Here is a 15,184-nt window from a genome sequence, read left to right on the forward strand (position 1 = left end):
GCCGTCCTCGGCGCTCCACCTCGCCACAGCAGTTTCCTGCATCCACGACGTCCCCTGACTTCTATAATTAAAACATCCTGTTAAATACAACGCCTTCCTGAGTTTCTTCCGGGTTCCAGCATCTGGGTCTCCCTAGTAGTCCGATCATGACAGAACGGACTGGCCATTACCCAGACCCAGCTGACCCGGAGGGACTCCGCTTGGCCGTCACTCACCAAGGCATCGCTCTGGGACGGCAAGCTGAATCCCTCAACCAGATGGCCGCCGCCCAGCAGGATCTTTTCCGTCGCTTGGACGGTATTTCTCTGGCTCTGACGGATTTAACCTCCCGAGGACCTACTAACGCCTCAGCCAGCAACACGGGTTCCGCCACCGGAAGCCCGGGCCCCGCTGCAGACAAAGCAGCTCACGAAAACATCCGGCTCCTTCCTGAGCCTTTCCTGGGTGACGTAGGAGCCTGCGGGGGATTCCTCCTGCAATGTCGTTTGATCTTCCAGCAGGCACCTCGGCACTATCATGCAGACCACAGCAAAATCACCCTTATAGTGAACTCTCTCCGGGGTAAAGCGCTTCAATGGGCTCAGGCTTACCTGACCGCTAATCCCATCTCTCAAGTTCCTTTCGAACGCTTTTTAGGCGAGTTCCGGCTGGTTTTCGACCAACCCCGCAAGGAGGAGGAGGCCACCCGCCGACTGCTAGCCCTCAAACAACGCCACAGATCCGTGAGTGACCATCTAATAGACTTTCGGATTCTAGCTGTGGAGGCGGGTTGGCCGGATATAGCCCTTAAAGGGGTGTTCTACCAATCCCTTAATGACTCGATTAAAGACCATTTATGTACGCAACCCGAGGCTAGCTCTTTTGAAGAGCTCGTCACCGCGGCCTTGCGGTCCGACGTGCGTCTCCGTGAACGTCATGCTGAGCGCCCCCGTCAAGACAAGAGACTCCTTACCAGTGCTTCTCCTCCATTCCCTGCTGCTAACTATGTTCATGTTATGTCTCACGATTCTGTCGGACTCTCCACAGAGGAACCGATGCAGATTGGACATTCTAAGCTCACCCCTGAGGAGCGGCAGAGACGAAGAGATGAGGGGGCGTGTTTCTATTGCGGCCAGACCGGTCACCTCGTTCATCAATGTAAGCTTCGTTTAAACTCCCGAACCCCCCGTTAGAAGGCAGGCCACGGGCGGGTCAATCTTCTCTCTCTACCGAGAGACCTTTTCTTTATTTACCTGTCAAGTTAAGTTTTTCTTCTAGTGTTTTTGAAGGTAGAGCCCTTATCGACTCTGGAGCTGAGCAGAGTTTCATTGATGACTGTCTTGTTTCTGAGCTTAACATTCCCACAGAACCTTTGGATATCCCTGTCAGGGCGGCCGGATTGGGTGGTCAGGTCCTCACTCACATAACCCACCGTACTAAGGCCGTTCGTCTCGTCACGTCTGGTAATCATCACGAACTCATTCAGTTTTACATTACCAAGACCCCCCAGTCTCCCATCATTCTAGGGTTCCCCTGGCTTCGCGCTCACAACCCCCAGTTCGATTGGGTTAATCTCCACGTTACCAACTGGAGCACTACCTGCATGGCTAATTGTCTTCGTTCCGCCATACCCTCGGTTTCTCCTCGTTGTGATCCAGATCCTGAGGAGATCGATCTTTCTAGGGTTCCTCCGTGCTACCACGATCTTGGGGCTGTTTTCAGTAAGACCAGGGCTGGTTCCCTTCCTCCCCACAGGCCGTACGACTGTTCCATCGAACTAGTTAAAGGCGCTACGCTGCCTAAGAGGAGGCTATTTAATTTATCAGGCCCTGAGAAACTGTCAATGGAAAAATATATCCAGGAAGCCCTCTCGGCTGGTCATATTCGCCCCTCATCTTCTCCGGTCGGTGCGGGGTTCTTCTTCGTCCAGAAGAAGGACAGAACTTTGCGCCCATGCATTGATTACCGCGACCTCAATCAAATTACTGTTAAAAATAAATATTCCCTTCCGCTTATTGACTCTGCTCTACATTCTGTTCAGGACGCTCGAGTCTTTTCCAAGTTGGACCTCCGTAACGCTTATTATTTGGTTCGCATGAGGGAGGGGGACGAGTGGAAGACCGCCTTTAACACCCCACTCGGTCATTTCGAGTATTTGGTGATGCCTTTTGGGCTCACCAACGCTCCTGCTACCTTCCAGAATCTCGTTAACGATGTTCTTCGTGATTTTTTGAACCGCTTCGTCTTTGTTTACCTTGACGACATCCTTATTTATTCACGCGATCTGGATGAACACACCCACCATGTCCGCCAGGTTCTCTCACGGCTTTTAGAGAACCGACTATATGTTAAAGCCGAAAAGTGCGAGTTTCATGTACCCACCATTTCATTTCTGGGTTTCATCATTGACTCTGGTAACATTCGCCCCGATCCGGCCAAGATCGCGGCCGTCACCAGCTGGGAACCTCCCACTTCCCGTAAACAACTTCAGAGGTTCCTCGGCTTCGCAAATTTCTACCGTCGCTTCATAAGGAACTATAGCAGCATTGCCGCTCCGTTGACTCAACTCACCTCCGTTACTAAACCGTTTCTCTGGACCCCCGAAGCTCAATCCGCATTCACTAGACTTAAGCACCTCTTTACTTCCGCTCCCATTCTATCACAGCCTGATCCTCTCCGACAGTTCGTTGTCGAGGTCGACGCTTCCGATTCTGGTGTGGGAGCGATTCTTTCCCAACGGGAGGTTGGCTCGGGGAAACTGAAACCATGTGCGTTCTTCTCTAGGAAGCTTTCTACGGCGGAGAGAAATTATGACGTCGGTAACCGCGAACTCCTCGCCATTAAACTCGCTCTGGAGGAATGGCGTCACTGGCTCGAGGGGGCTGAACATCCGTTCATCGTTTGGACGGATCATAAAAATCTCGCCTACCTACGTACAGCTAAACGCCTTAATTCACGTCAGGCCCGTTGGTGCCTTTTTTTTGACAGGTTTGATTTCACTATCACCTACCGGCCGGGTAGCAGGAACATTAAACCAGACGCCCTCTCACGTTTATTTTGTTCAGGGGATGACCAGGACAGCTCTCCCATTATTCCCCCCACATGTATTGTGGGTAATTTGACATGGGACATTGAGAGCAGGGTCATCCAAGCTCAGGGAGAGGAACCTGACCATCCTCCGGCCCCCCCTGGAACTCTTTACGTCCCCTCCTCCCTCCGCTCGGATGTCCTGGTTTGGGGGCACACGTCGCGTATTGCTTGCCATGGCGGCATTCATAGAACCCTGAGGCTCGTGCAACGTAGATTTTTCTGGCCTTCCATGGCTCGGGACGTGAGGGAATTCGTTGCGGCTTGCGACGTCTGCGCCCGCTCTAAGTCTTCCAACTCGCCGCCTGCTGGTCTCCTCCATCCTTTACCTGTTCCGCAGCGGCCCTGGTCCCATCTCGCCATGGACTTCATCACTGGGTTGCCGGCCTCTCAGGATAACACCGTCATTCTTACAGTTGTCGACCGTTTTTCCAAGGCTGCCCATTTCATTCCCCTTCCCAAGCTGCCCACGGCCACCGAGATGGCTGACGTCTTGGTTCGAGAGGTATTCAGGCATCACGGCATCCCCAGTGATATTGTCTCCGACCGCGGGCCCCAGTTCATATCCCAGGTCTGGCGGGCTTTCTGTTCTGCTCTGGGTGCCACGGTTAGCCTCACATCCGGTCATCATCCCCAGTCAAATGGGCAAGCGGAGCGTGCAAACCAGGAGCTCGAGGCCGCCCTCCGTTGTGTGGCCGCCCAAAACCCCTCCAACTGGTCTTCATTCCTGGCATGGATCGAGTACGCCCACAACAGCCATCCGTCTGCTGCTACCGGTATGTCCCCGTTTGAAGCGTCCCTCGGATACTCTCCACCCTTGTTCCCCTCCCAGGAGCTGGACTTGGCGGTCCCGTCGGTTCAGCATCACCTGCGACACGCCCAGCGTATATGGACTCAGGCCAGGGCCGCTCTCCTGCGCACTAGAGAGAGGAACTGCAGGATCGCTAATCGCCACAGGGTGGAGAGCCCCGCCTACCAACCGGGACAGAGGGTTTGGCTGTCTTCACGGGACATACCGCTCCAGACCACCTCCCGTAAACTGGCTCCACGCTACATTGGACCTTACCCTGTCGAGAGGGTCATAAACCCCTCCTGTGTGCGGCTGCGGCTCCCGGCGGCGCTTAAGGTGCACCCCACGTTTCATGTCTCGCAGCTTAAGCCTGTCCAGGAGAGTCCTTTGTGCCCGCCGTCCGCTTCCCCACCGCCCGCCCGGGTCATCGACGGCGCTCCTGCCTACACCGCCAGCAAGGTGTTGGACGTCCGCCGCCGGGGGCGCGGTTTCCAGTTTCTGGTGGACTGGGAGGGTTACGGTCCGGAGGAGCGCTCATGGATCTCCCGCTCCCTCATTCTGGACCGTACCCTCATTGACGATTTCTTTCGGGACCACCCTGATCGTCGTCCGGGACCGCCTGGGGGCGGTCGTTGAGGGGGGGGTACTGTCACGGTTCCTCCGGCTGCTACTCCTCCCCTCCCTGCTCCTTCATTGGAACCAGCTGACCTGCATCATCTCATCACCTGGCAGACCTTCTTAAGGAGATCCATCCCAGTATACTACGCCAGTCCGTTATACTCACTCCGGTGATCACGCCTGGCCTCAAGTTAAGTTACTCTCGCTTTAGTAATCCTAGCTTGTACTTACCGTCTGTCTCACGTCTTCAGGTCTTCACTCCATTGGTCACGCTGGTTCCTCGCTCCACGCTGATTACATCATCCTCGACGTCCTCGCCTTGCCTCAAGCTGGTTACGCTGTCCTCAGCGTTCACGCCTCGCCTCAAGCTGATTACGCTGTCCTCAGCGTCCACGTCTCGCCTCAAGCCGGTCACGCCGCCCTCGGCGCTCCACCACGTCACGGACTGTGAACGCCGTCCTCGGCGCTCCACCTCGCCACAGCAGTTTCCTGCATCCACGACGTCCCCTGACTTCTATAATTAAAACATCCTGTTAAATACAACGTAGTCCGATCATGACACTTAGTTGGTTTAAATCTTTCCTCACAGAGATTTTATTGTTAATCTAAATGATTTTTCATCTGAAAGGTATAAACTTACATGTGGGGTGCCCCAAGGCTCCATCCTGGGTCCCACACTTTTCAATCTTTACATGCTTCCACTTGGTGATGTCATCCGGAGACACGGCATTAACTTTCATAGCTACGCTGATGACACTCAACTTTATGTTGCTGTGTCTCCTGATGACACTGGACCCGTGGACAGCCTTTTAAATTGTATTTTAGATATTAAAATGTGGATGGGAGGGAACTTTTTGCAGCTCAACCAAGACAAGACTGAAGTCTTGGTAATCGGTTCTGACGCTGAGAGAGATAGGGTCCAATCTTATCTGTCAACCAATTCTATGACTACACGTGACACAGCAAGGAACCTTGCTGTGATTTTAGATGCAGATCTTAGCTTTGAAAAACATGTGAATCAAGTAACTAAAACTGCATTTTACCATCTAAGGAATATCGCCCAGGTGAGACCCTTTCTCTCTAGAGCCAGTGCTGAAATCTTAATTCATGCTTTTATTACATCAAGGATAGATTATTGTAATGCACTCCTTTCTGGTGTAAAGAAAACCACTATCAATCACGTGCAGCTAGTCCAGAACTCTGCTACACGCCTTTTAACAAGAACCAGGAAGATGGAGCACATTACGCCAATCTTAAAATCTATGCACTGGCTCCCCGTCAGATTCCAGGAAAAACACAGACAGATTCCAACAGAGAGAAACAGTTGACCATTCAATCCCTTTAAACAGACTTCATGACATGGTAGGAATTACTGGGAAAGCTTTTAGTTGGTTTAAACCTTTCCTCACAAACAGAGATTTTATTGTTAATCTAAATGATTTTTCATCTGAAAGGCATAAACTGACTTGAGGGGTGCCCCAAGGCTCCATCCTGGGTCCCACACTTCAATCTTTACATTCTTCCGCTTAGTGATGTCATCAGGCATTAACTTTCATAGCTATGCTGATGACACTCAACTGTATGTTGCTGTGTCTCCTGATGAAACTGGACTGTTATCTGTCAACCCACTCTATGACTACATGTGACACAGTAAGGAACCTCGGTGTGATTTCTAGATGCAGATCTTAGCTTTGACCAGCATGTGAATCAACTAACTAAATCTGCATTTTACCATCTAAGGAATATTGCCCGAGTGAGACCCTTTCTCTCTAGAGGCAGTGCTGAAATCTTAATCCATCAAGAATAGGTTACTGTTTTCTGTTGTAAAGAAAACCACTCTCAATTGTGTGCAGCTAGTCCAGAACTCTACTGCATGCCTGTTAACAAGAACCAGGAAGATGGAGCACATTACGCCGATCTTAAAATCTTTGCACTGGCTCCCCGTCAGCTTCAGGGTTGATTTTAAGATTCTTTTAATAGTTTTTAAGAGTGTCCATGGTCTTAATCCTTCTTTTATATCCAACTTCCTTTTAACGTATGAACCTCCTGGAGCCCTTCGGTCCTCAGGTGCAGGCCTGCTGATGGTCCCCATTCTCAGGACAAAAATCCACGGCGAGGCCACATTTAGATACTATGGGCCTCGTCTGTGGAATAGTCTGCCTGAAAATGTGAGGGCCTCATCCACTGTGGAGGTTTTTAAAAAGAAACGAAAGACACACCTTTTTAAATTAGCTTTTAATTAGATTTTATGTATTTTTATGTTTTATTACATAATTTTAGCATTTTAATTGTTTAATCTATTTTTTTACTCTTATATTTTATTCCATATATATATATTATTCATTTTTTTATGTTTTATGATGTTTAATCACATAATTTTATCATTTTATTTGCTTAATCTAGAATTTTTTTTCATGTATTTTATGAAATTTTATCATATACATATCTATGTAATCTAGGAATTTTACTTGTATAGTTTTTATATTTTAACACCTATTTATTTTATTTCAAATTAGAATGTTTACGAGTGTTTTTTCGCCCTCAGCTGGGGTGTTTGGGTCTATACTGACACCCCTGCCAATAGGACAGGGCAGACGGTGCCTTCTGACTTCTCTCTATTTATTTACCTATTTATTTATTTATTTCACTGGTGTTTGTCTTTGTGTATTTTATTGTGCGGGGATAATTTAATGTAATTTATTGTATGGATAGTGGTTGGTCTCTGCAACCAAAGCAAAGAAGCAACCAGAGAACAGAAGCACAGAGCTGAAGCAAATATCCCAGAACGTTTGCTTTGGGAGTTTGATCCGCTTCAAGACAAAGTCCCACATGAAAGAGATCAAAGTGAGCTAACCAAGCGCTTCATCCAAGAGAAGCAGCTCCAAAGCACAAAGACTCCGTCTGGTTGCAGGAACTCTGGGAAAGAAGGAGCAGGAGGAAGTCCTGCAGGAATCTCTGCAGGAAACATCAGCTTGGAAAGAAGAGCTGACTCAGCTGAAACATCAGCTAACATGTCAGCAGTCTGTGGCTGAGACCAAGTCAACACTTCTGCAGAGAGAGACAGAGAGAGAGAGAGAGAGAGAGCTGGAAGCTGCTGTCAGTGCAGAGAAAAGCAGGACAGCTGAAGCTCCCAGACTCTCAGCCCAACAGCTGAAGGAGTCCTCTGGACTCCAAGCTGATCTGCTCCCAATCCAAGAACATGTCCAGAAGGACAAAGACTCCTCCCAACCTCCCTCCCTCCCACCTCTTGACTGACTGACACCACAGAGGGAGGCAACAGTCCCATGGAGACCAGCTCTGATGGAGAACCACAAGAACCTGGAAGGAGAACGGCAGCAGTGAACGGCAGCAAGAACAGTCCTCCCTTTTGGGGGAGATCTCCTCACTCACAGAGACCCTCAAGAAAAAGGAGGAGGAGGAGAAAATGATGCTTTCAAAGACCTTGATGGACACATTCAATCAGATCAAAGAGGAGATGGAAAACCTGCAGAAACCAAAACCCAAGAAGAAATCTGGGATGCAGAGATTCCTTCAGTTTTTCCAAAGATCTGAAAGACAGAATTGATTCAAACTGGATTGATTTTGGTTCTTTGCGTTTTTCTACATTTGACACAAACCAAAGTGGGAGGAGTCATCTTTATGAAGTCCATCAGAATCCTAGAAAGAAGTTCTAGATCATATATATCTATACATCCTTGATTCTAAATGATGGATCTAAAGTTGAAAAGAAGTCAAAGTGCTGACTCAGCACAGATCAAAGGAGACACAGATGATTTCCTGGAATGAAGAAAACATCAAACATCATGATGTGATCTGGAACTGAGCTGTTCTTCAGAAGATCCTCCCAAACATGGAAACTGTTGCTGCAACACGTGAAGGTTTGGTTCTGTTGCTAGTGAGATCTGATGGAACCAGACTTCTGTCAGCTGGAACTGGGGCTTCTTCCAGACCATGTGACCTCATGGACAAAGTTCCAACATGGTTTCAATGAAATGTGGAGGTTTTCCAGGAAACGTTGCTGCAGTTCCTCCGTCTCATCAAATGAGAGATTTCTCTGCAGTAAAGAAGAAAATCTTCAAGAACAGCTTCAAGCTGTAGAAGCTGCAGAAAAACTGTTTCCATCATTCTGAGGACATTTCTTTAGGCTTGTAGATGCAGTTACAAAGAACAGCCAGCAGGTGTTTCCCTGTGGGAGTCTCTGGAGTTGAAAAATGACTTTTCTTTGGTGAAATTCAGTCATTTTAATGAAAGACAAACAGGAAGACAAATACTTGTTCTTCTAATATTGGATCCAAATGTTTTTATTAAAGAATCTACTGACTGATGAAGGTCAGAGGGCGTAGCTCCATCAGGATGAAGGTGCTGCTTGGATTCTGGCTGGATGTCCGTCTGTCCTCAGTCCCTTCATGGCTGATGCTTCTCTTCTGCTGATGCTTCTGCAGGATGAAGCTCTGACAAATGTTGTCATGGCGTTGGATCTAAATCTAAGCCAACATTTCTCAACTATATGTACGCAGGAAGAAAGGACTCAGACTCACTTTGTATCTTTTCTTGAGAGAGAGCAGACAGAAAACGCAATTTTCCAGCTTGCTCTGAGTTTACAAAGGTCTCCCTCCTCATTTTTATTAATAACTAGGCGTTTCACTAAATCCAAATGTCTTAGGTCTGCTTCTAAGGGGTGGGGGAAGTAAAAACAACGCAAAGCAGCCCACACAGGTCAAGAAGCTAATCTAAACACCATCTTTAAAACACAACTGCTCCTATGGGATATCACCTTGTTGTTGTTGACCTCTTAGCGCACATCTCCTACAGATGAAAGGTGAACAGCTGTCACCGGGTCAAGGCGAGACAGCTGTGCTGGGTCATCCCCTGTTTTCCTGAGAACCAGTTTTGCAGAAAAGCGGTATACACACTCACACTTTGCCATATATGATCACACGTTCAAAGGTTCAGAGCACCGTATTTTCACAACCATAAGGTGCACTTAAATGTCTTACATTTTCTCCAAACTTTTGGGGTTTCCCAATGAGGTGGTGCGCCTAATGTGTAGTTGTGGGGCGTAGCAGAGGACAGCGTGAGAACGGGGAAAGGAAGTGTGAGCTTGAACAGCACTGTGTAACAACCGCACTGCACTGCATTGAGATTGATCAATGTCCTTTCCGACATCAAAGCCTATTTATTTTCAACACACTCAAACAGCGTAACAACATGCACCTCACTTCTCTTTATAGCTCTCTCACTTATGGTGAGGGATTCCACAAACACAAGTTTCATGAGTCTTAGTGGCTATAGGCGGGGTTGACCCCCAGGTCATCATACTTGTTTACAACATGGCTGACGCACAGCTTAAACTGCAGCTATCAGCTACCAGGAGGAAAATGAGGGCAACTGCAGAGAATTCATGAGGAATGAATCCACGGTTTACAAGTGGAGGAAGCTGGAAAACAAACTCCGACAAGTCAAGAAAACGCAGCTGAATTCCCGTGGAAAAAAGGCGACGCCGATGGATTAACGATCAGTTATCAGCTTGGAGAAGCTTCTCTGCCATCACCGCATTCGACTAAGAGCAGTAATACTTACAGGAAGTGTTTTACTTTCGTTTTATGAAACACTGTCATCTTTCCAATCAGGCAAGGATTACAATACTGTAGCAACTTCCAGCGGATTACAATTAAAAGCTGTTCATCTACCGCTCATAAACAGTAAAAAGAGTGCAGACAAACTCCTCCAGCACAGGCCACCAACATGGACGGGGAGCCCCTGTCTTCCGACATCCCAGTGAATCATAATGTCGAAAAGAATTGGACCAGCACTGTAGCGATACCTACAACCGGGCAGAAACATTGGCTTTTATTGTAGTGGGAAGCAGCACTGGAGGCATAGACTGCCACACTTTGTGAATGGATTGTAAAAGCTTGGGCTAACGTGCCACTGCTTTCTTCATTTTCTCTAAAAGAACGGAGACGGGATCTTTTATTAACCCTATCTGGAGGCTCTGATGGTCCGAACTGGGACGTGAACCCCGAAGGAAGATCCGACTTTGGCCCTGGAGAAGGTCTCCCCCGCAGAGAGATTGTCATCACAGAAAGGTTCAACATTAGCGTGCATGTTTTACCGGTATGTTTTGACGTGCCCGTTCCTTAATACCCGGTGCGCCTTTTGTATGTATCAAATACTGAAAAATCACCCATAACTGAGATAGCGCCCTATAACCCAGTGCGCCCTATGGTTGTGAAAATACGGTAAATGTGAGATAATTTATGTACAATTATTCCAACACATGGTAACACACACATAATGTACATCGTCTTAGCAAAAGCTACAACCATAGTGAATCCATTCAAGATGTAGCACTAATAAATCAAAACAATTCATTTCTATTTGCAGGTTGTGAAGGAATTTGTTTTATTATTATCATTGCTTAAATGTATTTGGTTAAATGTATGTTTAAATGTTAACTCAGATTGACCTTTTTACCTCTTCTGAAAACAGTTGTGTGTTTGTTCATCTGCTTCTCATCCCCCACCCAGGATGAGGGGTTTACGACACACTGTCCTCAGCTGATAAGGGATACTGTTTGAACTTAGAATCCAACCAAAAGGGTCATTTGACGACACCCCCTAATGAACTTTTTGTCTTTGTCTTGAATTGTTACCTCCCACTTGTGTTCTTAATAAAAGCAGCACAGGGAGGGGCAGACCTTTGAGAAGAGAAACGTGGTGGACCTTTTCCAACACATTTGCTCCTCTCCCTCGTGCATGAGAAACTTGATTCTTGTTGTGGTTTGTTGTTTATAATTGTGTTTTCTTTAATGTCTAGATGCATTTATCTGACATTCTTTGGTCCTTCGAGCCGGATGACAACATATCTGCGTCCTTGGGGGAGGATCATGCCGATTGAAGTCTGTGCACAGCCCGTGAGACTAGGTCTCCGGAGGAAAGTCCGTCGTAGTGAATTCTACGCCGGCCAATCGACTGGTCTGATCCCTGGGTCCAGATTGACGTTATTCGTTAACCAGTCAGGCCACAACGACAAGGCAAGTAAAGCGCTTTTTCAGGGGTTCGAGTCCCCGAAGTGGCCCAGAATTCTGAGGGACAGGTTCAAGTCCTGTTGCCTAAAACACGTGTGGGTTTGGAGTCCCGGAAAAGTCCAGAATTCTGAATAAAGGTGTAGGTTCGAGTCCTGCAGCCTAAAACGCGTAAGAGGGTTCAAGTCCCTAAAAGGCCTATAAAAATTTAAAAACAAATAAAAAATAACGTTTTTTTTGGTGTGAATGTGTGTGCATGTGTGAAAGGAGTGAACTTGTTCGAAGCAGTGGGCAGCTGGAAACCTTGCGGTGTTAACACAAGGCTGCTTGTTGGAGTAGAACAAGATTTCATCTCATTAGGCTTTAGGTGAAAAGAACCCAGAGTCTAAAACGGGTTTTGCTCCTGGGAGGACCCTAAACGTGTGACCGGATCAGACAACAGGTCTGACCTAGAAGCTTGTTGCACGGGGAGTGAAATTCGGTCCTGAGAGAAATTCTCTGTTGGTTCTGATCGCACTCTGTGACTAACGTAAATAAAAAAAAAAAATGGGGGAATTCAAATAAAAAAGTTGAATTAAAATGAGATTCAAAATATATGGAAAGAGGTTCATCCAGGTTCAACTACATTCTTGATAAAATGGGATAAAAACTAGGATTTTAAGGGGAATGTACTGAATTAGTTCAAAGGTTACAAATTAAAAACAAAATAAAAACTAAAAAAGAAACAAAAAAATAGTGAAGAATTAATTTGTGCAAAACTGTGCTTAAATGAAGCAACGAAAAATAAAGAATGGCATTCAGAAAAGTAAACCTAGAGAAGCATGTCTGATTCCTAAAAAAGAAGAGGATAAATCAGTTGTGAGACTCAGACCCCTGCAACAGCTGGCTGCAGCAGGCTGCAGACCGAGCAGGAGCAGAAAGAAAGGGGGGGAGAGCAGAAACCAGCTGATTTCTCACCTCCTCCCTACCAGGGGACAAATGCTCCTCTGTTGACGGGTTTTTACCCACCAGTGACTGATTTAAATACACTAGAAAAAGGAAAAATAATGTTAGGAGGAAAAGGGAAAAAACATGAATGGAAAGAAACTTTGGGGGTTGGTTTGGAAGAAGCTGGAGAGTCATCTGAACCCAATGATTGAAGTGCCCAATCCCAGAGCTGGAGAAGATGGCCAGAGGCCTACACTTCTTGTGTTTAGGACCTGGACATTAGAGGATGTTAGGAAGGCAGTGAGGGGAGTTATCTCTCACAGGGAAAATCCACAGGATTTTCATGAGCAAATGATGGAAGTTCAGAGAGCTTATCATCTGAATGGCATTAAATGTCAGAAAGCATGTATGACTGCTATGAAAGCAGACTGGGCAAAAGTAAAGGAATCCTTTGAATGATGACGATCCACCCAGACCTCTTCTGCATAACAGTCTAAGAGTTAATTCAAAGTCTTACACTTTTAGGACAAAGAATTAGAGAAGCCTTTCCAATGAGACCTGATTATGGAAAGATTGGTCAAACTAAGCAAAAAGATGGAGAATTAGTGTTTGATTTTAGAGTCAGATTTGAAGAAGTTTTAAAGCTAATTGTGGACTCAGAGATAATGATGATGGTGCCTATAGACAGCAGCTGAAACAAGTTTTACTGCAAGCTATGAGACCAGAGATTGCAGACTAGATAAGGAAACTTTACTTTGATCTACCAACAGGAGCACTACAACAGTTTATGAATTTTGCTGTTCATGCAGAAAAAGTGATGGTGAATAGAAAGAAATTTAGGAATCAAAGTGTAGATACATTTTGGCAGGAAGAAAGTAGTGATGTGTTTTTTGGAAGGAATGTGAAGAGAGGAAGAAATCGTGGTCGTGGTAAAGGAAATTTTAGAGGAAGGTCTAGAGGAAGTAGCAACAGAGGGTCAGAGCAAGTTTATGAGGGATGTTGGATTTGTGGACAGAGAGATCATTGGCTGAGAGATTGTCCTGAAAGGAAGAAATCAGATTGACTAGATGGTAGAAGTAATGTCAAGATTAACAATGAATCTGAACCAGAAATTCAACGAATTTGTGATGAATTTTTAGATCTCACTGAAGTTTGTCTTATGGAAAAGCCAGAAATAACTCTTTATGTTCAGGGACAACCGTTTGTTTTTCTTTGTGATTCAGGGGCTTGTAGAACTGTGATAAGAAGTTATTACAATGATTTTCCTAAGTCAAATAAAACAATACAAATGAGATCTGCAGATGGTCAAATTGAAACTAAACATTTGAGTAAACCAGTTTGTTTTGAAAATCCTGACACTAATGAAACAACAAGCATTCCTGTGGTTTTAGCACCAAACTGTCCTTTTAATCTTTTAGGGAGAGATGTCATGATAAGATTAAAGTTAGGAATTTACCCCACCAGAGAAGGGGGGATGCAAGCACGACGTTGCCCCGATACAGACATCTGTGTGCTAGAAGGCAGAGGTGAACCACACTATTATTGGACTTTAGATCTACCTAAAACTGATCTTGGACAGACTGCAAAAAACTTAATGGAGAAAGCAAAAGCCAGAGTGTCACCCCATGCAGATTTTATGTCTTCAGACATTCTGTATGTCATGTTAAGATGCAAAAAGTCTCCTAGCCCTGACAGGAGATATGATGAAGCAGTGAGTAAACTAGGTTTTCAAAAATGTACAATAAATGATTTTTATTGGAAAGATGAAACTAGTTTCTGTACTGTGACAGCAAAAAATTTAATGTATACAGAAAGAGTGACAAATTGGAAACAAATGGCAGATGCAGTTCCATTTATTTCTTGTACTAAAGGTTCACGACAAAAATGGGAAGAAATGAAAGAACATGTGCAGGAAGTGACTTGTACTTTGAACAGGCAGAAACAAAGTGGGTTTAGCTGTTGTAACTCAAGACAAGGTTCTGAAGGTAGGACCCCTGTGTGGAAATTACTCAGCACAATCAGCAGAGTTGACAGCCTTAACTGAAGCATGCAAACTGTTTAAAGATAAGCCAGTTACGATCTATACTGATAGCCAATATAGCCTACAGTGCATTTGTTTTGTCAACAGTAGAAGAACTCAGGGTTAAGACATCAACAGGAAAACCAGTAACGCATGTAGACTTACTGAAAGAATTATTGACTGCTGTAATGTTACCATCTAAAGTAGCAATATGTAAATGTGAGACACACACACGAAGAACAGATCATAATTCTAAAGGTAATTCCTTTGCAGATGTAACAGCAAAGCAAGCTGCAACAAAAGATGTAGAAAAATGCACAAATGAGGATGTGACTGCAGATGCAACCGCTGATGTTTTAAAAGAAATGCCACCCAGTGCACCAAAACAAGAAAAAATTTGGTTGAAAAAGGGAGCAAAGTTAGAACAAGGTTTTTATGTCAGCACAGAAGGAAAACCTATTTTACCAAAATCTATGTACAAATGGGCAGCAATTTTGAGTCATGGGCTTTGCCATGATTCAACAGGGGGGATGGTGAACTTATTAGAGAAATATTAAACAACTTGTGGATTTATGCTCTATAAACTCTATAAAAAAAATTTTTTGTAAACAATGTGTTACATGTATGCGTCATAATCCCCAAGGCAATGTTAGACCTAAGAGAGGAAAATGTCCTGAATGAACTTTTCTTTTCCATACAATCCATATGGATTTTATTGAATTGAATAAAAGCAAAG

At 45.5% G+C, this 15,184-nt stretch overlaps 4 protein-coding genes across 6 annotated transcripts in view; 2 read left to right on the forward strand and 2 right to left on the reverse strand.

Moving 5' to 3' along the window:
• Window positions 1–15,184, forward strand: part of LOC144981346 (uncharacterized) — a 676,107-nt gene that overhangs the window by 612,095 nt on the left and 48,828 nt on the right. The window lies entirely within an intron of this gene.
• Window positions 1–15,184, reverse strand: part of LOC111948918 (uncharacterized) — a 377,453-nt gene that overhangs the window by 189,317 nt on the left and 172,952 nt on the right. The gene's annotated exons all lie outside the window — the stretch shown is intronic.
• Window positions 1–15,184, reverse strand: part of LOC144987328 (uncharacterized) — a 61,069-nt gene that overhangs the window by 31,429 nt on the left and 14,456 nt on the right. The window lies entirely within an intron of this gene.
• Window positions 147–1,873, forward strand: LOC101163712 (uncharacterized). Its single transcript, XM_078937814.1, has 2 exons — window positions 147–722; window positions 1,027–1,873. Exons 1-2 carry the CDS (start codon window positions 147–149, stop codon window positions 1,150–1,152), a joined length of 702 nt encoding a protein of 233 aa, XP_078793940.1. The 3' UTR covers window positions 1,153–1,873.

This window comes from Oryzias latipes, chromosome 2, assembly GCF_053564925.1.
Source record: "Oryzias latipes strain Hd-rR chromosome 2, Olatipes_Hd-rR_3.1".
Lineage (NCBI taxonomy): Eukaryota > Metazoa > Chordata > Actinopteri > Beloniformes > Adrianichthyidae > Oryzias > Oryzias latipes.